Source organism: Salmo salar, chromosome ssa14, assembly GCF_905237065.1.
Source record: "Salmo salar chromosome ssa14, Ssal_v3.1, whole genome shotgun sequence".
Classification (NCBI taxonomy): Eukaryota; Metazoa; Chordata; class Actinopteri; order Salmoniformes; family Salmonidae; genus Salmo; species Salmo salar.
Genome location: NC_059455.1, coordinates 91163936 through 91190272, shown reverse-complemented (window position 1 = coordinate 91190272; position 26337 = coordinate 91163936). Strand labels below are relative to the sequence as shown.

At 42.6% G+C, this 26337-nt stretch overlaps 2 protein-coding genes and 2 long non-coding RNA genes across 5 annotated transcripts in view; 1 reads left to right on the top strand and 3 right to left on the bottom strand.

Moving 5' to 3' along the window:
• Nucleotides 1-84: 84 nt before the first annotated feature.
• On the bottom strand, nucleotides 85-17923 carry LOC106570586 (transcription factor Sp4). The gene is made up of 14 exons (XM_045694952.1): nucleotides 17355-17923; nucleotides 16900-16970; nucleotides 14902-14979; nucleotides 11671-11964; nucleotides 11305-11477; nucleotides 9566-10082; nucleotides 9201-9275; nucleotides 8790-8849; nucleotides 8622-8702; nucleotides 8113-8377; nucleotides 7469-7667; nucleotides 7229-7296; nucleotides 4918-5049; nucleotides 85-3240 (listed from the first exon to the last, which is right to left on the bottom strand). The coding sequence occupies exons 1-14, from the start codon at nucleotides 17359-17361 to the stop codon at nucleotides 2966-2968; spliced, it is 2295 nt and encodes a 764-aa protein (XP_045550908.1). The 5' UTR covers nucleotides 17362-17923; the 3' UTR covers nucleotides 85-2965.
• On the bottom strand, nucleotides 5949-7222 carry LOC123726866 (uncharacterized). Its single transcript, XR_006759008.1, has 2 exons — nucleotides 6510-7222; nucleotides 5949-6476 (listed from the first exon to the last, which is right to left on the bottom strand). It is a non-coding gene; the product is annotated as an uncharacterized lncRNA (long non-coding RNA).
• Nucleotides 16890-26337, top strand: part of LOC123726865 (uncharacterized) — a 34367-nt gene continuing 24919 nt past the window's right edge. Inside the window, exon 1 of the long non-coding RNA XR_006759007.1 lies at nucleotides 16890-17065. This is a non-coding gene — a long non-coding RNA (uncharacterized lncRNA). The remainder of the gene's footprint in view (nucleotides 17066-26337) is intronic.
• The window catches only part of LOC106570587 (cell division cycle-associated 7-like protein), a 29523-nt gene continuing 28770 nt past the window's right edge, over nucleotides 25585-26337 (bottom strand). The window contains exon 11 of one of the 2 annotated variants that reach the window (XM_014143039.2): nucleotides 25585-26261. In XM_014143039.2, the coding sequence (XP_013998514.1) occupies nucleotides 26237-26261 (25 nt within the window). In that variant the 3' untranslated portion in view covers nucleotides 25585-26236. The remainder of the gene's footprint in view (nucleotides 26262-26337) is intronic. The other variant, XM_014143040.2, reaches the window with a different exon arrangement.

Here is a 26337-nt window from a genome sequence, read left to right as displayed (position 1 = left end):
GAGGTCAGTGTTACTACTGCACTTTACTACATGTCCCAACAGACCACCACACACACACACACACACACGAGTTAGAGAGACAGGTTGAGACTGATTTTAATCACTTTATTTTAAATGTTATGCAAGCAAAGTAATTTTTGTTCTCTTTTCACTACTTTAATCCCAGTCACATAACATGTTTTGTACAAAGTTGATTTAAAAATGTCAATACAATATCACTAGAATATCAACAGTGAAGAACCTGCAGCCTTGGAGGCACCAACAGCTTAGAAAAACATTATACAAATGAGATGTCACTAGAAAATATGAAAGAAAACTGGTTGTCACACAAAATATTCCCCAAAACATCCACATCTGTTTGGTACATAAACCATTTCATTATTTCTTGTTTACTTTAATCTTTTTTTTAAAAACATATTATGGCGCGAGAAAGTAGTAGAAATGACGGGGAGCAGTTGGATGTAGAAAAATAAGTTGAAAATAAATAAAAAGAAGAGAAAACAGCACTAAAACACAGCATGCTACACACACACCTCTGATCAATGGGTAGGTCTACTAACAATACACTCCAGCAAAAGGCAGATATTAACATAGGGTGAATAATAAATTAGCTGTACACAGTAATCATCTGTGTCAGAACATACTGGGGGGAGGGGGGTTAAGAAAATAAAAAGCCCCCCCCCCAAAAAAAATAAAGAACAAAAAATGTACACACCAACATCACCAGAAACATGTCATAACAAAAAGCAAATAGAATACCCAGCTCCCACAATCCCTTCTTTCCCCTCCACCACCCCTTGTCTTCCTGCATCCTCTCTTTGTCCATCACACAGAAAGCAGAAATGAGCATGGGGGGGTATGTACTGCTTGTGTTAAGGCATTGTAGTACCAGGACTCACAGACAGGGGGCTCTACCTTCACAACGCAGGAGGAAGCAGCGCCAACGTCAAATCACACTGGAACTCTTTTACTGTTAATGGGATATCTCTAATTACTTGAAATAGCACTAATATACACAAAAGTATGTGGACACCCCTTGGTGGATTCGGCTATTTCAGCCACACCCGTTGCTGACAGGTGTATAAATTCGAGCACACAGCCATGCAATCTCTATAGACAAACATTGGCAGTAGAATGGCCTTACTGAAGAGCTCAGTGACTTTCAATGTGATACCGTCATAGGATGCCACCTTTCTAACAAGTCAGTTCGTCAAATTTCTGCCCTGCTTGAGCTGCCCCGGTCAAGTGCTGCTATTGTGAAGTGGAAACGTCTAGGAGAAACAACGGCTCAGCGGCAACGTGGTAGGCCACACAAGCTCACATAACAGGACCGCCAACTTGACTGCCCTGCACAGAGCCCTGACCTCAACCCCATCGAACACCTTTGGAACACTGACTGCGAGCCTGGCCTAATCGCCCAACATCAGTGCCCGACCTCACCAATGCTCTTGTGGATGAATGGAAGCAAGTCCCCGCAGCAATGTTCCAACATCTAGTGGAAAGCCTTCCCAGAAGAGTGGAGGCTGTTATAGCAGCAATGTTCCAACATCTAGTGGAAAGCCTTCCCAGAAGAGTGGAGGCTGTTACAGCAGCAAAGGGGGGGACCAACTCCATATATTAATGCCCATGATTTTGGAACGAGATGATCGACGAGCAGGTGTCCACATACTTTTGGTCCTGTAGTGTATCTGGAATATGTCTCAATACTGGAATGTATCTCATTTATCTCAGACATTGATCTGTATTAACATGTATTAACATGTATTAACATGTATTAACATGCATTAACATGTATTAACATGTTATTAAGGTTATTAAGGTCCGATGATTGAGTCACATTCCTGCTGTATTCTAAACTGGATATGACAGACAATATCTGCTGCTCTGAGTGTCTGGGAGGGGAAACTGTGTTTTGACATTAACGCTGCTTACTGATACTGTCCCACCCACCCACCAACCCTGGCAGAGCTACATCCTCACAAGGTGCACTCAGCAATATGACATCATCAAGCAGGAAGTCACCCCGCTGTGTATGATGATGTCAGTATACCTTGAACGCTGTGAGCTGACTGGCTGTTTCATACCAAAAGAAACCTTTCCTTTTCCTGTCTTTAATGTAAACATGGTTTCACTAGGATTGTCTTATAGTATTGCTTTCAGTAAACAGCCTGTTGGAGAAAGAAAGCTCGATTGGTAGGTTTATAGAAACAAATATTTAAAATGCCAAGCGTTTCTTTATAGGAATGCATCATTTATAAATCTGCTTTTTTTCTGCCCTTTAGAAGTCTATTCCTCATTGTATTGTCTTTCTTCTGCTCATCAGATCTTCTTTACTAGAACTATAGTCCTGTTGAAACGAGGTACACACACACACACACACACACACCGGCTCCTCTCACCTGTCTGTCAACAGTCTAAACCCCGCCACAGATCATGTTTCATCATCATCCTCATCACCATAGTTACAGAACATCTTTGTGCATAGAGATTGTTGCGTTTCAAATGGCACCCTAGCCATTTGGGACACATCCAATGTCTCTTCTTGATGTTTTACAACTGTTTTGTGCTAGTCTAATAAACCTATCCAAAATGACACCCTCTTCCCTACATAACAAACTACTCAGAAGGCTCTGGTCAAAAGTAGTGCACTATATAGGGGATAGAGTGCGAGTTCAGATATGCCTTTTCTCCTGACCTCTGTTCTGTTATAAACACCATTCTATAAATTCACACCTTTAGTCTGTTGTTGGACTCAATTATTAGTTTAGATTCAGATTTCTCAGTCTGTTTGTCATTTTCAGTCTATCATATTTGTCTTCTCTTTGAGTCCGTTTAAAAAACAAATAAATAATAATTTAAAAAATCATCTACCACCTGACCTCCATATCCACGGCATAACCATGGAGACCAACCTGGAAGTCAGCCCTCCCTGCTTCCTCCTTTCACAGGAAGTGGTCACTGGTCACTACTCGAACTCCTCCTCTTCCTCCTCTTCTCCCTCCATTTGATTGGGCGAGGAGGCTGTTGGTGTGGCGGGGGCGGAGTCCTGGGAGAGCGTCGCCACAGTTACGATGCGAGGGGAGGAACCTAAGCCCTGGTTAGAATTTTCCATGTCGTCGGTGGTGATGATGGCGAGAGAAGCCCCTCCCTTCTTGTTCAGGTGGGTTTTGATGTGTTTGGAGAGATGGTCACTACGCATGAAACGCTTACTGCACTCTGGACACTCAAACCTCTTCTCTCCTGGAGGATGGAGAGAGAGATATCTGATTAAGAACAACATTGTCCCAGCTCCCCGGGACTGCCACTCAGAAAAAATATCAGCCCGCGCAGATAAGCATGAGATTGAACATCATTCAACTTTCTACTTTTCCCCCTTAGTTAACACCATCAACATTTCACCCTACTGTGGGAATTGACAAAATTAGCCACTTTCAACGCAACATACGAAACAAAACGAACTATGCAAGACTTAGTATAAAAACAAACTATGCAGGAGATTTTCTTGGAGGCAGAACGTACCGGAGTAGGATTCTTTTTCCATTGACAGGCACGACTCAGGCACGTACTCGACACAGCAGTGCACCTTAACCAATCAGAGCTGCAGTGTCCCTATATGCAAATACACCATTGCCATATATGGATCTGTGCCATTCACTTTGAACTAGACTGTGTTTACAGCATGAGTGGTCGCGAGTAAATGCACTTGTTTTGAGATCAAAGCTGCCTGTAGCCAAGGGTGCACATTTGTTCATATCCTGTGCTAGTTAGTGAGTTAAAGCCCAATTATAGTTCATTTCTAGTCAACAATAAGGGAGGGTTTGCTTCCTACAAGAACACAAAATGTGTGCATTCCAGGTTAAGAGCATTTTTTCTGTTGTATTTTGAGACAGGCTTGAATAATCTAAGTAGCCAATAGGCAGAGGGTAGCATAATTTGTCTGATTCTCTGTAATAAATGATATGGGAACAATGATGCGTTTTATTTTGTAAAGTGTTTTCTTGCATCAAAGCACATTTTCAGTCACCTTGTCTGAAGGACAAGAGGATTCACAGGTTAATGTCAAGCCCTGCATGGTTTTTTCCAAAAGTCTCATGGAATGTAGACTACATTGAACACCACACATTGGCTGCTACTGTAGGCTGAACGATAGAACAGCTATTTTTCATGATCAGATGTTATGGGATGGGCCTCCCGAGTGGCGCAGCGGTCTAAGGTACTGCATCGCACTACAGACCTGGGTTTGATCCCGGGCTGTATCACAACCGGTCCGTGATCGGAAGTCCCATAGGACGGCGCACAGTTGGCCCAGCGTAGTCCGGATTAGGTTTGGCCGGGAGGGCTTTACTTGGCTCATCGCGCTCTAGCGACTCCTTGTGGCGGGCCAGGTGCCTGCAGGCTGACCACGTCGTCAGTTAAACAGTGTTTCGTCCGACACATTGGTGCGGCTGGCTTCCGAGTTAAGCGGGCGGGTGATAAGAAAATCATGTTTCGGAGGACGTATGACTCGACCTTCGCCTCCCAAACCCCTTGGGAAGTTGCAGCGATGAGAAAATATCGTAATTGGGGAGAAAAAAAGGGGGAAAATACAAATATATAGATATACAGTGGGGAGAACAAGTATTTGATACACTGCCGATTTTGCAGGTTTTCCTACTTACAAAGCATGTAGAGGTCTGTGATTTTTATCATAGGTACACTTCAACTGTGAGAGACATTATGATCAAATAGCCACAGTAGCCTACTTGACCACTGTTATTACTGTAACTTAAAGCGGGTACAGCCTCAGTGTTCAACCTCTCACCAAAAGTTGTACAGAATTTTTCACAACGTTCAAGTTTGTGCTCAGCAGACCTGACATTTGTTCAGTGCCGGAAAAAATGAGAGGAAACATTGGACACAGGACATATCTGTGTGTACCTGTGTGTGTCCGTCGGTGTCTCTGCAGCTCGTCCGAGCGTGTGAACCTCTTGCCACAGAAGATCCAGTTACAGACGAAGGGTCTTTCTCCTGTGTGCCAGCGGAGGTGAGCTCTTAGGTGGCTGGTCTTACCTGATAGATAAAATATTAAGACATATTATTTTTCTTCATAGACTGGTAAACCTCTATTTTCTACAGTATAGACTAATAAATCTATATTTTCTACAGTATAGACTAATAAATCTATATTTTCTACAGTACAGACTAATAAATCTATATTTTCTACAGTATAAACTGGTAAATCTCTATTTTCTACAGTATAAACTAATACATCTCTATTTTCTACAGTATAAACGGGTAAATCTCTATTTTCTACAGTATAAACGGGTAAATCTCTATTTTCTACAGTATAAACTGGTAAATCTCTATTTTCTACAGTATAAACTAATACATCTCTATTTTCTACAGTATAAACGGGTAAATCTCTATTTTCTACAGTATAAACTGGTAAATCTCTATTTTCTACAGTATAAACTAATACATCTCTATTTTCTACAGTATAAACTGGTAAATCTCTATTTTCTACAGTATAAACGGGTAAATCTCTATTTTCTACAGTATAAACTAATACATCTCTATTTTCTACAGTATAAACGGGTAAATCTCTATTTTCTACAGTATAAACTGGTAAATCTATTTTCTACAGTATAAACTAATACATCTCTATTTTCTACAGTATAAACGGGTAAATCTCTATTTTCTACAGTATAAACGGGTAAATCTCTATTTTCTACAGTATAAACTAATACATCTCTATTTTCTACAGTATAAACTGGTAAATCTCTATTTTCTACAGTATAAACGGGTAAATCTCTATTTTCTACAGTATAAACGGGTAAATCTCTATTTTCTACAGTATAAACGGGTAAATCTCTATTTTCTACAGTATAAACTAATACATCTCTATTTTCTACAGTATAAACTGGTAAATCTCTATTTTCTACAGTATAAACTGGTAAATCTCTATTTTCTACAGTATAAACTGGTAAATAAACTGGTAAATCTCTATTTTCTACAGTATAAACGGGTAAATCTCTATTTTCTACAGTATAAACGGGTAAATCTCTATTTTCTACAGTATAAACTGGTAAATCTCTATTTTCTATAGTATAAACTAATAAATCTCTATTTTCTACAGTATAAACTGATAAATCTCTATTTTCTACAGTATAAACTGGTAAATCTCTATTTTCTACAGTATAAACTAGGAAGTCTCTTTTCTACCAACTGGCAGTGGATTTATATTTTATCTGCATTGCTGGACATAAAAGACTGTAAAAACACAAGGAAATCAGCTCCAAGTGATTTTAAATTTTGGAAATCTGTTTCCAAGTATTCCCACGCATAATGGTGAGATGCGTCATCATTTACAAATGTAAGCAAGGTTTGAAATGATTATGTTTTAGTCTGTTTGGGCTTCTTGTGGTCAATTTGCGGTCTACAAATGATTTACAATTATGTTCCGGCCCCCTATACTGTGGAAAGGTCCTACCGTAGACCTTTCCACAGTATAGACTGGTCTTACCGTAGACCTTTCCACAGTATAGACTGGTCTTACCGTAGACCTTTCCACAGTATAGACTGGTCTTACCGTAGACCTTTCCACAGTATAGACTGGTCCTACCGTAGACCTTTCCACAGTATAGACTGGTCTTACCGTAGACCTTTCCACAGTATAGACTGGTCTTACCGTAGACCTTTCCACAGTATAGACTGGTCCTACCGTAGACCTTTCCACAGTATAGACTGGTCTTACCGTAGACCTTTCCACAGTATAGACTGGTCTTACCGTAGACCTTTCCACAGTATAGACTGGTCCTACCGTAGACCTTTCCACAGTATAGACTGGTCTTACCGTAGACCTTTCCACAGTATAGACTGGTCTTACCGTAGACCTTTCCACAGTATAGACTGGTCCTACCGTAGACCTTTCCACAGTATAGACTGGTCTTACCGTAGACCTTTCCACAGTATAGACTGGTCTTACCGTAGACCTTTCCACAGTATAGACTGGTCTTACCGTAGACCTTTCCACAGTATAGACTGGTCCTACCGTAGACCTTTCCACAGTATAGACTGGTCTTACCGTAGACCTTTCCACAGTATAGACTGGTCTTACCGTAGACCTTTCCACAGTATAGACTGGTCTTACCGTAGACCTTTCCACAGTATAGACTGGTCCTACCGTAGACCTTTCCACAGTATAGACTGGTCTTACCGTAGACCTTTCCACAGTATAGACTGGTCTTACCGTAGACCTTTCCACAGCCCTCCATGTGACACACATGCTGCTTCTTCTTAGATGGGTCTCCACTGGTCCTGCAACACACACACACACACACACACACACACACACACACACACACACACACACACACACACACACACACACACACACACACACACACACACACACACACACACACAGTCAGAGACAGAGAGTGAGAGTGTGTGTATGTGTGTGTGTGTGTGTGTGTGGGTACACACGTACCTCCCCTCTCCGGCCCTGCAGTTAGGACAGGAGCACGCCACCCTGCGAAGCCTCTTGCTGGGCGGTCCTTCCTGGTCTGATGAACTCTGGACAGAACCCATCTGCTCTGGACTAAGCGATGACCCAGCCATGTTACCCGCGGTTACCGTCACAGGGGATGGCTCGACCTTTACTCCTCCTTCCTGACCCTGCGGCTGACCTGGTGGAGTGTAGAGTGGAATACAGTAGAGTGGAATAGAATACAGTAGAGTGGAATAGAATACAGTAGAGTGGAATAGAATACAGTAGAGTGGAATAGAATACAGTAGAGTAGAATAGAATACAGTAGAGTGGAATGGTATTTTTTTATATAGCTCTGCTCCCAACCCCCTCCAGAAAATAAAGAACAACACTCAACACACCCTGTCTGTCTGTCTGTCCGTCCGTCCGTCCGTCCGGCTGGCTGGCTGGCTCTCTCTCTGTCTGTCTGGCTTTCTCTTGCTCTCTCTGTCTGTCTGGCTCTCTGTCTCTCTCTCTGTCTGTCTGGCTCTCTCTCTCTCTCTGTCTGTCTGGCTCTCTCTGTCTGTCTGTCTCCCTCTCTGTTTGTCTGGCTCTCTCTGTCTCTCTCTCTCTGTGTGTGTGTCTCTGTCTCTCTGTGTTTTTACCCTGTAGTCCAGTGATGGTGAGGGGTAACCCCTGCATCTGTACTCCAGTGGTGCCCAGCCCGGCGATGCTGACTGTCTGCACCCCCGACCCAGGGTTGATCTGGGCTGCGCTCAGCGTGAGGGGAGCCCCCCCCAGCTGCATGAATCCCCCCCCGCCCACAGGGGCCAGGGTCAGCTGCTGGGGCACAGACATCCCCCCGGGGAGCTGCAGAGTCTGCCATGTGATCTGACCCGACGGAGAGAGGGTTGGGGTCCGGATCAGAACCTGGAGGAAATCAATGAATACAAATAGGATATCAATCATTCAGACATTCAATTCAAATCAATACAACAAACATTACAATCATAGACGATAGAAGAAAAATAAGCCTTCAGATTTATTTATCTCATCCGTAATTTACTGCCCCAAAATATCCCTCAAATCCCCAGGTACAAAGGAGTGGGAATGAAGCAACTAAAAATGATAAAGGTAGTTAAGGAAAGAGAAGAGAGAGCAGTTGGCTGGTTACCTGTTGGTTCTGGAAGGCTTGTATGGGCTGTAGGGTCCCACCTGGTCCTAACTGAAAGGTTTGAATCTGCTGGCCCTGGAACTGGTAGAAACCAACACAGTTTACACACTTTCTGCAGATTCACTGTGTGTGTGTGTGTGTGTGTGTGTGTGTGTGTGTGTGTATTACCTGGTTCTGTGTGATCTGCTGTGGCTGGATCTGGATCTGCTGCAACAACTGGTTACCCATCTGGACAATGATGATAACAACTACTTAGAATATCATTTATTATAGTATAATCCCATATCATACTTGAATAGAGTAGAGTAGAATAGAGTAGAGTAGAATAGAGTAGAACAGAGTAGAATAGAGTAGAGTAGAATAGAAAAGAGTAAAATAGAGTAGAGTAGAACAGAGTAGAGTAGAATAGAAAAGAGTAAAATAGAGTAGAACAGAGTAGAATAGAGTAGAATAAAATAGAGTAAAATAGAGTAGAATAGAGTAGAGTAGAAAAGAGTAAAATAGAGTAGAGTAGAACAGAGTAGAGTAGAATAGAGTAGAATAGAAGGTTAAAGGTCAAATAAGAGGAGTAGAACGCACCTGTCCCACGATGACCTGCTGGATGGTCCCTGGAGGATCTGATTGGCCCTGCAGTCCGTTGGCCTGACTCTGGACCTGTCAATCAACCAACCAACCAAACAACTAATCAACCAATCATTACATTCATTAATCAACCAATCAATCAATCAATAAATCCCTTTAATCAACCAATCATTACATTCATTAATCAACCAAACAATCAATCAATAAATCCCTTTAATCAATACAATCATTACATTCATTAATCAACCAAACAATCAATCAATAAATCCCTTTAATCAATACAATCATTACATTCATTAATCAACCAAACAATCAATCAATAAATCCCTGATGTTTAGTCACACAAACACACACACACATACCATCTGAGAATCCTGGTCGCTCGGTTGGTTCTGTGTGTCTCTCTCCGTACCTCCGTCCGACCCGGCTACAGAACTCAGCTGTGTTCCGTCTGTCGATGCTCCATCCCCCCCGGCAACAGTTGTTATGGTACCACCAGACGACCCGGTAACAGTAACTGCCCCAGACACCGCCGCTGCAGTTGTCGTCACAAGCTGGTTGCCGTTAGCTACGGTAAAGCTGCCATCGGCTGATTGGACAAGCTGCACGGCTCCGCTCCCTGCTAAATTATTCATGACCGGAAGGGCGAGGGTCATACCGCCGATGTTTATGGGTACTGTCGTCATGACCTGGGTCTGGGAGCCCTGTAAGGTCTGCATCTGCAACGGGAAGGACTGGGCGGAACGAAGCTGCAACGTCTGATTGGCTGAACTTGTGAGGATGGCTTGCTGATTGGCTGGCTGTAGGATTGTCTGGGTCTGGGATTGGTTCTGGGTCTGGATCAGCTGGACCTGCTCTGGTAGACCCCCCTGGGCCGGACTGAATAGAATAGAATAACTTTATCTGTTTCCATCTTTTTTTATGGCCCAAAGCGCCTGTCTAACCTCTAGACCACCTGTCTAACCTCTAGACCACCTGTCTACCACCTCTCTAACCTCTAGACCACCTCTCTAACCTCTAGACCACCTGTCTAACCTCTAGACCACCTGTCTACCACTCTCTAACCCCTAGACCACCTGTCTACCACCTGTCTAACCTCTAGACCACCTCTCTACCACCTGTCTAACCTCTAGACCACCTGTCTACCACCTGTCTAACCTCTAAACCACCTGTCTACCACCTGTCTAACCTCTAGACCACCTCTCTAACCTCTAGACCACCTCTCTACCACCTGTCTAACCTCTAGACCACCTGTCTAACCTTTAGACCACCTGTCTAACCTCTAGACCACCTGTCTAACCTTTAGACCACCTGTCTAACCTTTAGACCACCTGTCTAACCTTTAGACCACCTGTCTACCACCTGTCTAACCTCTAGACCACCTGTCTAACCTCTAGACCACCTGTCTACCACCTGTCTAACCTCTAGACCACCTGTCTAACCTCTAGACCACCTGTCTACCACCTCTCTAACCACTAGACCACCTGTCTAACCTCTAGACCACCTAACCTCCCTCTAGACCACCTAACCTCTAGACCACCTGTCTAACCTCTAGACCACCTGTCTAACCTCTAGACCACCTGTCTAACCTCTAGACCACCTGTCTACCACCTGTCTAACCTCTAGACCACCTGTCTAACCTCTAGACCACCTGTCTACCACCTGTCTAACCTCTAGACCACCTGTCTAACCTCTAGACCACCTGTCTACCACCTCTCTAACCACTAGACCACCTGTCTAACCTCTAGACCACCTAACCTCTAGACCACCTAACCTCTAGACCACCTAACCTCTAGACCACCTGTCTACCACCTCTCTAACCTCTAGACCAGGGCTTTTCAAACCTCTCCTCGCCGTTCCATGTATTATAACTATTCCACAGCTAGCTCACCTGATTCAACTGGTCAACTAATCATCAAGCCCTTGACTAGGTGAATCAGGTAAGTTGACCAGGTGAATCAGGTGAGATGACCAGGTGAATCAGGTGAGTTGACCAGGTGAATCGGTTGAGTTAGTTCAGGGCTACAACATACATGTGAAACACCTGGAGGGCCCTGAGGAGAGTTTTGAGAACCACTGCACTAGACCAGCTGCCACCCACCTGATGTGAATGTGCTGCCCGCCCAGGGATGCAGTCTGGGGGCTGATGTGGATCTGTTGGCCCCCCAGGGATGCAGTCTGGGGGCTGATGTGGATCTGTTGGCCGTCGGCCGTCTGCAGGTGGGGGATCACCTGGTATTGGACCCCACCCCCTGACGACGGCATGTTTTGCACCTGGACAGGGACCAAAACATTAACATTACATAAAAACAGTGGCATTAGGCAGGCATGTTCTGAACACTAACACAGATATAGTACACCTAGTAATCCACCACACATGTCTAACAAAAAGACTATTAGAAGTTATAGGACCAGAATTCCCAGTCAGACAACATTCCCTTCTATACACTCACACACGCACACACACCTGGATGATCTGGAACTGCTGCTGCTGCACCTGCTGATTGGCTGCTACGGTGTTAGTCCCGCCCACAGCCTTCATCTTACGGCTTGCCGGAGCACTGTCATTGGCTGAAGTGGTGGCCAGCGTCACGGCGACGGGTTGATTGGCAGTGTCCTTGGCCATTTGGGGAGCGGTAGTGATGATCTGCCAGCCGTTTCCAGTGAACTGGGTAGGAACCAGTTCTAACTGCTGCTGAACCAAAGTCTGATTACCTGCTGCGTCTACAACTATATGACCCTGGAACTGCCCACCCTGCACCTGCAAATAAACACACATAAACAATAAATAAAAGAATAAGGAAACATCATTGAACAAATGTACTAAAGTAGGAAGTTAAGTCTGATTCCCAGGTTTAGACGTATCTGGCCACCCTGCAGCCGGAAGCCCATTCAACACAGTGACACTACTGAAAGTCTGCAGGTATAATGCCGTGTAACTTGTTAGCATGTAAGAGCCTTTATTGCTTATTATTATTACAGAACTTACATTGCCAACAAGTGCAACAAGTACAGTTATAGGAGAAACCAAACATTTACAGTGCTTTTAGAAAGTATTCACACCCCTTGACTTTTTCCACATTTTGTTGTGTTACAGCCTGAATTAAAAATGTATTCAATTAAGATTTTTGTCACAATACCCCATAATGTCAACGTGGAATTGTTTTTCAAAATGTTTACAAATTCATAAAAATCGTAAATTTCTTGAGTCAATAAGAATTCAACCTCTTTGTTATGACAAGCCTAAATAAGTTCAGGAGTAAAAATGTGCTTAACAAGTCACATAATTAGTTGCATGGACTCACTCTGTGTACAATAATAGTGTTGAACATGATTGTTGAATGACTACCTCATCTCTGTAACCCACACAGTTATCTGTAAGGTCCCTCAGTCGAAGCAATGATTCAACCACAAAGACCAGGGAGGTTTTCCAGTGCCTCGCAAAGAAGGGCACCTATTGGTAGATGGGTAAACATTTAAGAAGTAGACATTGAATATCCATTTGAGCATAGTGAAGTTATTAATTAAGCTCTGGATGGTGCATCAATACACCCAGTCACTACAAAGATACAGGCGTCCTTCCTAACTCAGTAGCAGGACAGGGAGGAAACTGCTCAGGGATTTCACCATGAGGCCAAAGGTGACTTTAAAACAGTTACACAGTTTAATGGCTGAGATAGAAAACTGAGGATGGATAAACAACATTGTATTTACTCCACAACACTAACCTAAATGACAGAGTGAAGAAGGAAACCTGTACAGAGCACAAATATTCCAAAACATGCATCCTGTTTGCAACATTGCACTAAAGAAATACGGCAAACAATGTGGCAAAGCAATTCACTTTCTGTCCTGAATACAAAGTGTTTTGTTTGGAGCAAATCCAACACACACATTACTGAGTACCACTCTCCATATTTTCAAGCATACTGGTGCCTGCATCATGTTATGGGTATGCTTGTAATCATTAAGGACTGGGGAGTTTTTCAGGATAAAGAAATGAATATAATGGAGATAAGCACAGGACAAATCCTAGAGGAAAACCTGGTTCAGTTTGCTTTCCACCAGACACTGGGAGATGAATTCACTTTTCAGCAGGACAATAACCTAAAACACAAGGCCAAATATACACTGGAGTTGCTTACCAAGAAGACAGTGAATGTTCCTGAGTGGCCGAGTTACAGTTTTTACTTAAATCTGCTGAAAATATATGGCAAGACCTGAAAATTGTTGTCTAGCAATGATAAACACCGCATTTGACAGAGCCTGAATAAAGGTTTGAAGAATAATGGACAAATATTGCCCACTCCAGGTGTGCAAAGCTCTTAGAGACTTACCCAGAAAGACTCACAGCTGTAATCACTCTTAGAGACTTACCCAGAAAGACTCACAGCTGTAATCACTCTTAGAGACTTACCCAGAAAGACTCACAGCTATAATCACTCTTAGAGACTTACCCAGAAAGACTCACAGCTGTAATCACTCTTAGAGACTAACCCAGAAAGACTCACAGCTGTAATCACTCTTAGAGACTTACCCAGAAAGACTCACAGCTGTAATCACTCTTAGAGACTTACCCAGAAAGACTCACAGCTGTAATCACTCTTAGAGACTTACCCAGAAAGACTCACAGCCGTAATCGCTCTTAGAGACTTACCCAGAAAGACTCACAGCTGTAATCACTCTTAGAGACTTACCCAGAAAGACTCACAGCTGTAATCACTCTTAGAGACTTACCCAGAAAGACTCACAGCTGTAATCACTCTTAGAGACTTACCCAGAAAGACTCACAGCTGTAATCACTCTTAGAGACTTACCCAGAAAGACTCACAGCTGTAATCACTCTTAGAGACTTACCCAGAAAGACTCACAGCTGTAATCACTCTTAGAGACTTACCCAGAAAGACTCACAGCTGTAATCACTCTTAGAGACTTACCCAGAAAGACTCACAGCTGTAATCGCTCTTAGAGACTTACCCAGAAAGACTCACAGCTGTAATCACTCTTAGAGACTTACCCAGAAAGACTCACAGCTGTAATCACTCTTAGAGACTTACCCAGAAAGACTCACAGCTGTAATCACTCTTAGAGACTAACCCAGAAAGACTCACAACTGTAATCACTCTTAGAGACTTACCCAGAAAGACTCACAGCTGTAATCACTCTTAGAGACTTACCCAGAAAGACTCACAGCTGTAATCACTCTTAGAGACTTACCTAGAAAGACTCACAGCTGTAATCGCTGACTCACAGCTGTAATCACTCTTAGAGACTTACCCAGAAAGACTCACAGCTGTAATCACTCTTAGAGACTAACCCAGAAAGACTCACAGCTGTAATCACTCTTAGAGACTTACCCAGAAAGACTCACAGCTGTAATCACTCTTAGAGACTTACCTAGAAAGACTCACAGCTGTAATCGCTGCCAAAGGTGATTCTAACATGTATTGACTCAGGAGTGTAAATGAGATATTTCTGTATTTTATTTTCTATACATTTGCAAACATTTCTAAAAACATGTTTTCACTTTGTCATTATGGGGTTTTGTGTGTAGATTGGGTGAGAAAACAAATCAATTAAATGCATTTTGAAGTGAGGCTGTAACACAACAAAATGTGGAATAAATCAAGGGGAATGAATACTCTCTGAAGGCACTGTACATACACAATACAAATATTAATATCATGCATTTAACCACCTGTCCCTCCACTCCTCCCTGAACTCCTATCTTACTGCAGGTTGCAGCCAGCAGGGCTAGGGGAGACGTCTGGGAATCCTAGGGAGATCACACACACAAGGAGGAATTAAAAAATAGAACGCACATTCATACACAGAGAACATACAAACAAAGATTGACAGAGAGAGAGAGAGAGAGAGAGAGAGAGAGAGAGAGAGAGAGAGAGAGAGAGAGATCAACATCCAGAAAATAGGTGTAAAATTCTACAAAGACCTAAAAGGAAGTGATTCCCAAACCTTCCATAACAAAGCCATCACCTAGAGACATGAACCTGGAGAAGAGTCCTCTAAGCAAGCTGATCCTGAGGCTCTGTTCACAAACACAAACAGACTCCACAGAGCCCCAGGACAGCAACACAATTAGACCCAAGCAAATCATGAGACAACAAAAAGGATAATTACTTGACATATTTGAAAGAATTAACAAAAAACTGAGCAAACTAGAATGCTATTTGGCCCTAAACAGAGAGTATACAGTGGCAGAATACCTGACCACTGTGACTGACCCAAACTTAAGGAAATCTTTGACTATGTACAGACTCAGTGATCATAGCCTTGCTATTGAGAAAGGCCACCGTAGGCAGACCTGGCTCTCAAGAGAAGACAGGTTATGTGCACACTGCCCACAAAATGAGGTGGAAACTGAGCTGCACTTCCTAACCTCCTGCCAAATGTATGACCATATTAGAGACACATATTTCACTCAGATTACACAGACCCACAAAGAAATCAAAAAACAAACCACATTTTGATAAACTCCCATATCTACTGGGTGAAATACCACAGTGTGCCATCACAGCAGCAATATTTGTGACCTGTTGCCACAAGAAAAGGTCAACAAGTGAAGAACAAACACTTGTTTATTATCTATTTCACTTGCTTTGGCGATGTAAACATATGTTTCCCATGCCAATAAAGCCCTTAAATTGAATTGAGAGAGACAGAGAGAGAGAGAGAAGAGACAGAGAGAGAGAGACAGTAGAGAGCAATAGGAAATAGAAGTGGGTAGTATTACAGGAAGAGACAGTAGAGAGCAATAGGGAATAGAAGTGGGTAGTATTACAGGAAGAGACAGTAGAGAGCAATAGGGAATAGAAGTGGGTAGTATTACAGGAAGAGACAGAGAGAGAGACAGTAGAGAGCAATAGGGAATAGAAGTGGGTAGTATTACAGGAAGTAACAGAGAGAGAGACAGTAGAGAGCAATAGGGAATAGAAGTGGGTAGTATTACAGGAAGAGACAGAGAGAGAGACAGTAGAGAGCAATAGGGAATAGAAGTGGGTAGTATTACAGGAAGAGAGAGAGAGAGAGACAGTAGAGAGCAATAGGGAATAGAAGTGGGTAGTATTACAGGAAGAGACAGAGAGAGAGACAGTAGAGAGCAATAGGGAATAGAAGTGGGTAGTATTACAGGAAGAGACAGAGAGAGAGACAGTAGAGAGCAATAGGGAATAGAAGTGGGTAGTATTACAGGAAGTGACAGAGAGAGAGACAGTAGAGAGCAATAGGGAATAGAAGTGGGTAGTATTACAGGAAGTGAATGTGTGGGTGTGAGAGCCACATTTCTCTGTTCTCAGAGCAGCGGAAGAGAAGCCTCCCTCTCTCTCCGCCCTCTCACAGAGAAATGGAACTAGGTCGTGGGCAAATATTTAATGTCACACACATGCACAGCACACCTAGAAATCTGTCTGTAGAGACAGCTAGTGTTATTTGTTTTTTTTACAGAAGCTACAGAAGTCTACATCAACACTAGAGTCAAACCCTGTCAGAACACATGCTATGGAAATGCTCTGAAAAATACTAAATACATATTCACTCATACAGTAATATGCATATCTCATAGACATTGAGGCAAAGACACAAGTCCATTATTGGCGTTGAAAGACATTGTGCAATCCTCTGAACTTGGCCTCTATACAGAACCCGGAAGTGTTTTGTATGTGTCTGGGGTCCAGTCTACCTGTGATCCAGAACGTTTGCCTTTCTTGCCTGGTTTCCCTTCTTCTGATCCCCACACTTCAGTCTTCTGATCTGAGAACCATCAAATCAGACAATACTTGATCAACAATCAAAAAGACTATCACTCCTGGACTGAGTGATTATCGATCATCTTTATCAATAACACTGTGAGTGAAGGAATATACGATGCCGTTATTTCCCTGCACGTGGTTTTATAACAGTGTATTTAAACCATATGGTCCAACTCCTGGTCCTAAAGGCATATGCAGTGATCGGAACCTCATTAGAGACTGTATTACAATGAAACAGATCAGTTATGGAAACATGTAGGCTATTGTCTCTTATTTAGGAAAACGCTACTTCCTCAAAGGGTTATTCTGGATATCAGGTAGGCTACGTGCACAGAAAGAGAGGGAGAGAGGGTGGAGACGGACAAGAGAGGGGGAGGGTACCTACCACTCATAACGCATTCGTAAACCGGAGAGGAGAGGCTACGGGAGAAAGGCCGGCTGAAGCACCGGGGAAGGACGGCCTATTTTCTCCGCGAATGGCTCGCGCTGGGGCTGTGGCGTCGCTCCGGTTAGCACCGAAACCACCCACCGGCCAGGAAGGGCGGTACCAAGCTCGAGCAACAATCAAACCTCCCGTTATAACGGGGAAGAGTACGTTGTCCGCGCCCGAAGCCCCTCAAAACCAACCGAAAACACACTTTAACGACCGTAGCGCGTAAATTCTATTAACGGAAAAAAAATCAAGTGTTTGCATAAATGTATCCTGATCGAAGTTGGTAGAGTGTATTCGCGGTAGGCCCACCCACTTTCATTTACCCAACACCCCTCTCTCTCTCGCCTCTCTTTCTGCCGCTGCTGTTTCTGTCGCTAGGTAGCCTAGAACAAGCCTTTCCAACGATCTTCATGCAAAAACACCCTTTATAAATGCACTATTTTATGTTCATTCTTTATAGTTGCACTGTATAATTGCATCTGGAGACAGATAGATATCTGTGGCTTTTTGTGGGCGGTGTGCTCCTCCCACATATTCAGATTGGATGGCATACTCGGTCTGCGAGGGTTGAGATGGGAGTTGTATTTGGCGAAGCCTCGCCTTCAAAATGTCTTATGGCGGCGGGAACTCCATCTTCCAGCCTGCTTTGCGGTTAGCTGGGTTGGATCGTCACTAGTTAACACAGCCACACAGTCATAAACCCCGCCTATATCTGAAATTGTTCTTCTTAAAGTCAGACTTTAAACCTAACTCTAACCACACCGCTAACCGTATGACTAACCCTAACCGTAAGACCCAAAAACACATTTTCATTTTAATACATTTTTACAATATAGCCCATTTGTAATTTGTGACTGTGCTATCTAGTGGGAACAGCAGCGTTGGTCTGGTGCAGGTTATTTCGTTCTATCTTTTTTTTTATAATATAAGAGCATCTCAATTGAATTCCAAGGGCTTTACTGGCATGGGAAACGTGTTTACATTTCCAAACAAAGTGAAATAGATAAACAAAAGTGAAATAAACAATAAAAAATTAACAGTAAACATTACACAAAAGTTTCAAAGGAATATACATTTTTCAAATGTCATATTATGGCTATGTACTGTGGTATAAGGATGTGTGAATAGCTAAAAGGGGAAATCAACATAAATATGGGTTGTATTTACAGTGATGTTTGTTCTTCACTGGTTGCCCTTTTCTTGTGGCAACAGGTCACACATCTTGCGGCAACAGGTCACACATCTTGCTGCTGCGATGGCACACTGGTATTTCATCCAATAGATTTTGGACTTGTTTATTAAAATTGGATTTGTTTTCAAATTCTTTGTGGGTCTTTATAATCTGAGGGAAATATGTATATCTAATATGGTCATAAATATGGCAGGTTAGGAAGTGCAGCTCAGTATCCACCTCAGTTTAGAAGGGCCAGTCTCTGTCTCCCTCTCCCTCTCTATCATAAGGATGTCTTTCTCCCTCACCTGGAAACCATGTGTTTGATAATCCCCTGATTCCACTCCAGTCATTACCACGAGCCATTAAGGATTACATCTATCCATCTATACAAACCCCAAACTTCTACCACAGCCATTAAGGATTACATCTATAAACCCTAAACTGCTACCACAGCCATTAAGGATTATATCTATAAACCCCAAACTGCTACCACAGCCATTAAGGATTACATCTATAAACCCAAACTGCTACCACAGCCATTAAGGATTACATCTATAAACCCAAACTGCTACCACAGCCATTAAGGATTACATCTATAAACCCTAAACTGCTACCACAGCCATTAAGGATTACATCTATAAACCCAAACTGCTACCACAGCCATTAAGGATTACATCTATAAAGCCAAATTGCTACCACAGCCATTAAGGATTACATCTATAAACCCCAAACTGCTACCACAGCCATTAAGGATTACATCTATAAACCCCAAACTGCTACCACAGCCATTAAGGATTACATCTATAAACCCAAACTGCTACCACAGCCATTAAGGATTACATCTATAAACCCCAAACTGCTACCACAGCCATTAAGGATTACATCTATAAACCCTAAACTGCTACCACAGCCATTAAGGATTACATCTATAAACCCTAAACTGCTACCACAGCCATTAAGGATTACATCTATAAACCCAAACTGCTACCACAGCCATTAAGGATTACATCTATAAACCCTAAACTGCTACCACAGCCATTAAAAGGATTACATCTATGCAGAACCCAAACTGCTACCACAGCCATTAAGGATTACATCTATAAACCCTAAACTGCTACCACAGCCATTAAGGATTACATCTATAAACCCTAAACTGCTACCACAGCCATTAAGGATTACATCTATAAACCCCAAACTGCTACCACAGCCATTAAGGATTCATCTATAAACCCAAACTTCTACCACAGCCATTAAGGATTACATCTATAAACCCAAACTGCTACCACAGCCATTAAGGATTACATCTATAAACCCTAAACTGCTACCACAGCCATTAAAAGGTGCACTATGCAGAAACCGCTCTGCCATTTCCTGGTTGCGTTGCCTATTTTCGGTTTATGTGACTAAAGAAGCAAATATAGTGTAGAGAATCATTGTACCATATAAACCGCTGTGAAATATTTTCCATAACCAAAAATATTATATTTTCAGCTGTTTGAAGCTAGTGTACAAAACTGAAAGTAAGACGCAAAAAACCAAAACTTTCTGGAAAATTCCACCCAAAACAATTATTTGTTATTTGTTTCATTAGTCCATTGTTTATATAATCTCAACATGTTTTGCATGTCAGCAATCAAGTTTTCAAAATATACTGTATCACTTTCAAAATACATTTTCATATGATGCAAAATGCATCAAACTGGCTGTATTTCTGTATGTTATACATGTTGAAAACTTGATTGATGACATGCAAAACATCTTGGCACTATATCAACAATGGATTAATGAAACAAATACCAAAAGATAACTCCACCCAAAAGCTATCCTTTAAGGGAAGCATAGAAATAGAGCACATAGAACAGATCTACCGCTTCTTAGACTTGCTTTCAATTTATTTATTTATTTTTATTTCACCTTTATTTAACCAGGTAGGCAAGTTGAGAACAAGTTCTCATTTACAATTGCGACCTCAAGATAAAGCAAAGCAGTTCGACACATACAACAACACAGAGTTACACATGGAGTAAAACAAACATACAGTCAATAATACAGTAGAAAAATAAGTCTATGTATAATGTGAGCAAATGAGGTGAGATAAGGGAGGTAAAGGCAAAAGGCCATGGTGGCAAAGTAAATACAATATAGCAAGTAAAACACTGGAATGGTAGATTTGTAGTGGAAGAAAGTGCAAAGTAGAAATATAAATAATGGGGTGCAAAGGAGCAAATAAATAAATAAATACAGTAGGGGAAGAGGTAGTTGTTTGGGCTAAATTATAGATGGGCTATGTACAGGTGCAGTGATCTGTGAGCTGCTCTGACAGCTGGTGCTTAAAGCTAGTGAGGGAGATAAGTGTTTCGAGTTTCAGAGATTTTTGTAGTTCGCTCCAGTCATTGGCAGCAGAGAACTGGAAGGAGAGACGGCAAAAGGAGGAATTGGCTTTGGGGGTGACCAGAGAGATATACCTGCTGGAGCGCGTGCTACAGGTGGGTGCTGCTATGGTGACCAGTGAGCGGAGATAAGGGGGGACTTTACCTAGCAGGGTCTTGTAGATGACCTGGAGCCAGTGGGTTTGGAGACGAGTATGAAGCGAGGGCCAGCCAACGAGAGCCTACAGGTCGCAGTGGTGGGTAGTATATGGGGCTTTGGTGACAAAACAGATGGCACTGTGATAGACTGCATCCAGTTTGTTGAGTAGGGTATTGGAGGCTATTTTGTAAATGACATCGCCGAAGTCGAGGATCGGTAGGATGGTCAGTTTTACGAGGGTATGTTTGGCAGCATGAGTGAAGGATGCTTTGTTGCAAAATAGGAAGCCAATTCTAGATTTAACTTTGGATTGGAGATGTTTGATGTGAGTCTGGAAGTAGAGCTTACAGTCTAACCAGACACCTAGGTATTTGTAGTTGTCCACATATTCTAAGTCAGAAATGTCCAGAGTAGTAATGCTGGACGGGTGGGCAGGTGCAGGCAGCGATCGGTTGAAGAGCATGCATTTAGTTTTACTTGTATTTAAGAGCAGTTGGAGGCCACGGAAGGAGAGTTGTATGGCATTGAAGCTCGTCTGGAGGGTTGTTAACACGGTGTCCAAAGAAGGGCCAGAAGTATACAGAATGGTGTTGTCTGCGTAGAGGTGGATCAGAGACTCACCAGCAGCAAGAGCGACATCATTGATGTATACAGAGAAAAGCGTTGGCCCAAGAATTGAACCCTGTGGCACCCCCATAGAGACTGCCAGAGGTCCGGACAACAGGCCGTCCGATTTTACACATTGAACTCTATCAGAGAAGTAGTTGGTGAACCAGGCGAGGCAATCATTTGAGAAACCAAGGCTATTGAGTCTGCCGATGAGGATGTGGTGATTGACAGAGTCGAAAGCCTTGGCCAGGTCGATGAATATGGCAGCACAGTATTGTTTCTTATCGATAGCGGTTACAATATCGTTTAGGACCTTGAGCGTGGCTGAGGTGCACCCATGACCAGCTCTGAAACCAGATTGCATAGCGGAGAAGGTGCGGTGGGATTCGAAATGGTCAGTAATCTGTTTGTTGACTTGGCTGGCTTTCGAAGACCTTAGAAAAGGCAGGGTAGGATAGATATGTCTGTAGCAGTTTAGGTCAAGTGTCCCCTCCTTTGAAGACGGGGATGACAGCAGCTGCTTTCCAATCTTTTGGAATCTCAGACAACACGAAAAAGAGGTTGAACAGGCTAGTAATAGGGGTTGCAACAATTTCGGCAGATCATTTTAGAAAGAAAGGGTCCAGATTGTCTAGCCCGGCTGATTTGTAGGGGTCCAGATATTGCAGCTCTTTCAGAACATCAGCTGACTGGATTTGGGAGAAGGAGAAATGGGGAAGGCTTGGGCGAGTAGCTGTGGGGGGTGCAGTGCTGTTGACTGCAGTAGGGGTAGCCAGGTGGAAAGCATGGCCAGCCGTAGAAAAATGCTTATTGAAATTCTCAATTATAGTGGATTTATCAGAGGTGACAGAGTTTCCTATCCTCAGTGCAGTGGGCAGCTGGGAGGAGGTGTTCTTATTCTCCATGGACTTTAGTGTCCCAGAACTTTTTTTGAGTTTGTGTTGCAGGAAGCAAATTTCTGCTTGAAAAAGCTAGACTTGGCTTTTCAATGAGCATGACAGATCTATAACTCACATTTCTATGTGAATTTGGTCAGGTCAGCTTCTACAGACATTAAGAATTACATCTATCTAGACACTTCAAACTGCTAATAAAGCCATTGTCAAACACACAAATAGACAGAAACCAGCCAGTAAACATAACTTCAGTTCTTTATTCAGATTCAAAGTGTCCACTGTTAGAGGCAGTCTTAAAACTTTTTTTTTTAATAATAAAGTGTATTAAAAACAGTACAATACACACCAAAAGTATCCATTTGTATTGGCTATGGTCTATATTCACATTTGAGTAATTTCGGAGACACTAACCCAGAGCGAAGATGTCCCGGTCCTGTTCAGTGAAAGGTCTTACTATCAGGGACGTAGTGGTAAAATAGGTGGGTAAACTCTCCAGTAACGTAAACACTAACTATGCTAATTTAGCGTAATAATAAGTGTGTAAATGTTATTTTCCAAATAAATGTAGGCAATTTAAGTGTGTTTTTACCCTCCGCATCATCCCATGTCTAATAAAAAGTTAAACTCCACTGCCTTTTAAAACAGGGGGAAAAAAAGTGTTAAACCTTTCATTAGTATTTTACAACCTCTGTTGTCGATGGATGGTACAATCAACAGCATTGTCTTAACCCACATAGAAAAGTAGCCCATCAACATGAAAAGTCAACATACATAAAAACAAATTATTAGTAGTAAGGCTGCATTCAGACAGCCAGACCAATTCTGACCTTTTTCCCTCTAATTGGTGTTCTGACCAATCACAGTAGATCTTTTTACAAAATATTTTTAAAGAGCTGATCTGATTGGTCAAAAAGACCAATTAGTGGAATAAAAGGATCAGAATTGAGCTGCCTGTCAAAATGCTGAACCACATATCTCCATCCGTATCGCTCAACCTTTTTAATAGCAGTGTTCAACAAGTTATGGTTCTCCTGGGTTGTGTTCAGTAGGGCACACCGTAGCAAAACATTCTGCAATGGTGAATATACACTCCCCTATGTATTTATTTGGACAGTGTAGTTAAACTTTTAATTTGGCTCTATATTCCAGCATTTTGGGATTTGAGATCAAATGTTAAATAACGTATTGCGTCATTTTGGAGTCACTTTTATTGTAAATAAGAATATAATACATTTCTGAACACTACATTAATGTGGATGCTACCATGATTATGGATAATCATGAATTAAATCGTGAATAATGATGAGTGAGAAAGTTAGAGGCACAACGATAACATCCCCCCCCAAGACATCCTAACCTCTCACTATCCCCAATAACGGGTGAGTTTAGCATTATGAGATTTATACCTCGACCCTTCATTTCTATTGGCCACAACAATCTCAAACACAACCAAAACAAACTACAAATGCATCCAACAAGTTGGTAGAGCGACAAGCTTGATGTAGTCACTGTGTGCTAGGAATATGGAACCACATGCTAAACTTGACTACTTTAATACAAATATAAGTCAATTTGTCCAAATACTTATGACACCTTCAAAATGGGGGGGGGGCTAGATACATAAAGTGCTTTCATTTTTAAAAACGGTAAAAACGGATATGTATGAAAATACCCTCAAATAAAAGTTTACATTTCCAATCGTTTCATTCTGAACAGATCCATAATAAAAACAAATTAGGACCAGAAAAATAAAGTTCTGAACCGGTTGGAATAAAAAAAACAACAGGATGGAGCAGCTTGCTATAGAGTGGGCAAGCTGAAGCTGTTTACATGTGTGATGGCCAGACAAGAGTAGGACGCGAGATGCTACAGCCATCTTCTTCGGCGCCACATGAATAATGGCGCCAAAGGAGATGGCTGCCGTTTTACGATCATCTATGGGGCTGTAGTGGAGCAGGTTGAGAGCTTCAAGTTCCTTTGTGTCCACATCACCAACAAACTATCATGGTCCAAACACACCAAGACAGTCGTGAAGAGGGCACGACAAAGCCTATTCCCCCTCAGGAGACTGAAAAGATTTGGCATGGGTCCTCAGATCCTCAAAAGGTTCTACAGCTGCAACATCGAGACACTCCTGACTGGTTGCATCACTGCCTGGTATGGCAACTGCTCACTACAGAGGGTAGTGCGTATGGCCCAGTACAACACTGGGGCCAAGCTTCCTGCCATCCAGGACCTCTATACCAGGCGGTGTCAGAGGAAGGCCCTAAAAATTGTCAAAGACTCCAGCCACCCAAGTCATAGACTGTTCTCTCTGCTACCGCACGGCAAGCGGTACCGGAGCGCCAAGTCTAGGTCCAAAAGGCTTCTAAACAGCTTCTACCCCCAAGCCATAATACTCCTGAACAGCTAATCAAATGGCTACCCAGACCCCTCTTTACGCTGCTACTCTCTTTTTATAATCTACGCATAGTCACTTTAATAACTCTACCAACATGTACATATTACCTCAACTACCTCGACTAATCAGTGCCCCCACACATTGACTCTGTACTGGTACCCCCTGTATAAAGCCTCCACATTGACTCTGTACCAGTACCCCCTGTATATAGCCTCCACATTGACTCTGTACCGGTACCCCCTGTATAAAGCCTCAATTGACTCTGTACCAGTACCCCCTGTATATAGCCTCCACTTGACTCTGTAGTACCCCCTGTATATAGCCTCCACATTGACTCTGTACCGGTACCCCCTGTTTATAGCCTCCACATTGACTCTGTACCGGTACCCCCTGTTTATAGCCTCCACATTGACTCTGTACCGGTACCCCCTGTTTATAGCCTCCACATTGACTCTGTACCGGTACCCCGTTTATAGCCTCCACATTGACTCTGTACCGGTACCCCCTGTTTATAGCCTCCACATTGACTCTGTACCGGTACCCCCTGTTTATAGCCTCCACATTGACTCTGTACCGGTACCCCCTGTTTATAGCCTCGCTTGTTATTTTACTGCTGCTCTTTAATTATTTGTTATTTTTAAATTGGTTCCAACCCCTGCATTCTGTAGTCTGTCACCTCATAAAACATTTGATCTCAAATCCAAAAAAATGGGGGATAGACATAAATCAAAAGTTTCTGCTTCACTGTCCAAATAAATACTTAAGTATGTTCTAAATACTTAAGAACATACTTACATAAGTATGTTCTTACTGCAGAATGTCAGGTACTACCTCCTGTTTCAAAGCGTCGTGTGCCTACTGAACATGACTGGGATTAAATAAGGTGTCAGAGGAACACCCTGGGTTCTAGTCTGAACTGTGGCAGTATTAAAGCAGGACAATGTGGGTCAGTGTGACTACGTCCTAATTATCTCACCTTCCTTCCAAAGTGTGCACTTGTTCACTTCCATTTATTGATTTATAGGGAAATGACTGGTTTAAGAATTATGGTGGAAACCTCTTTTAGCTCATGCCTCCTCCAATCCAATGTTTTCAGATTTGTGGGAAGAAGTGAACGAGTGTACACTTCAGGAGAAAGGAGAGATTATTACTGCTGGATCTCTCCCTCGGGGCCTGCAGGATGTAATTCTCTGTTCTGACCAACGGGGGCGCTGTCTGCTTGTCTCTAGGCTCTAACATCTTTCTGGATGCTGTGGAGAGAGAAAGGTAGAAAGAGAGAGATTTTTTTATTTTAAAAACAACCTTTATTGGCTCAAACCAACATTC

What these genes read in the sequence shown, in the direction of transcription:
- LOC106570586 (XM_045694952.1), bottom strand. An exon ending in AGGGAGGAGTGGAGGGACAG is followed by an intron (nt 11,965 to 14,901) that starts GTGGTTAAATGC and finishes GTTTATTTGCAG; the next exon opens with GTGCAGGGTGGGCAGTTCCA. An exon ending in GGGCAGCACATTCACATCAG is followed by an intron (nt 10,083 to 11,304) that starts GTGGGTGGCAGC and finishes TATTCTATTCAG; the next exon opens with TCCGGCCCAGGGGGGTCTAC.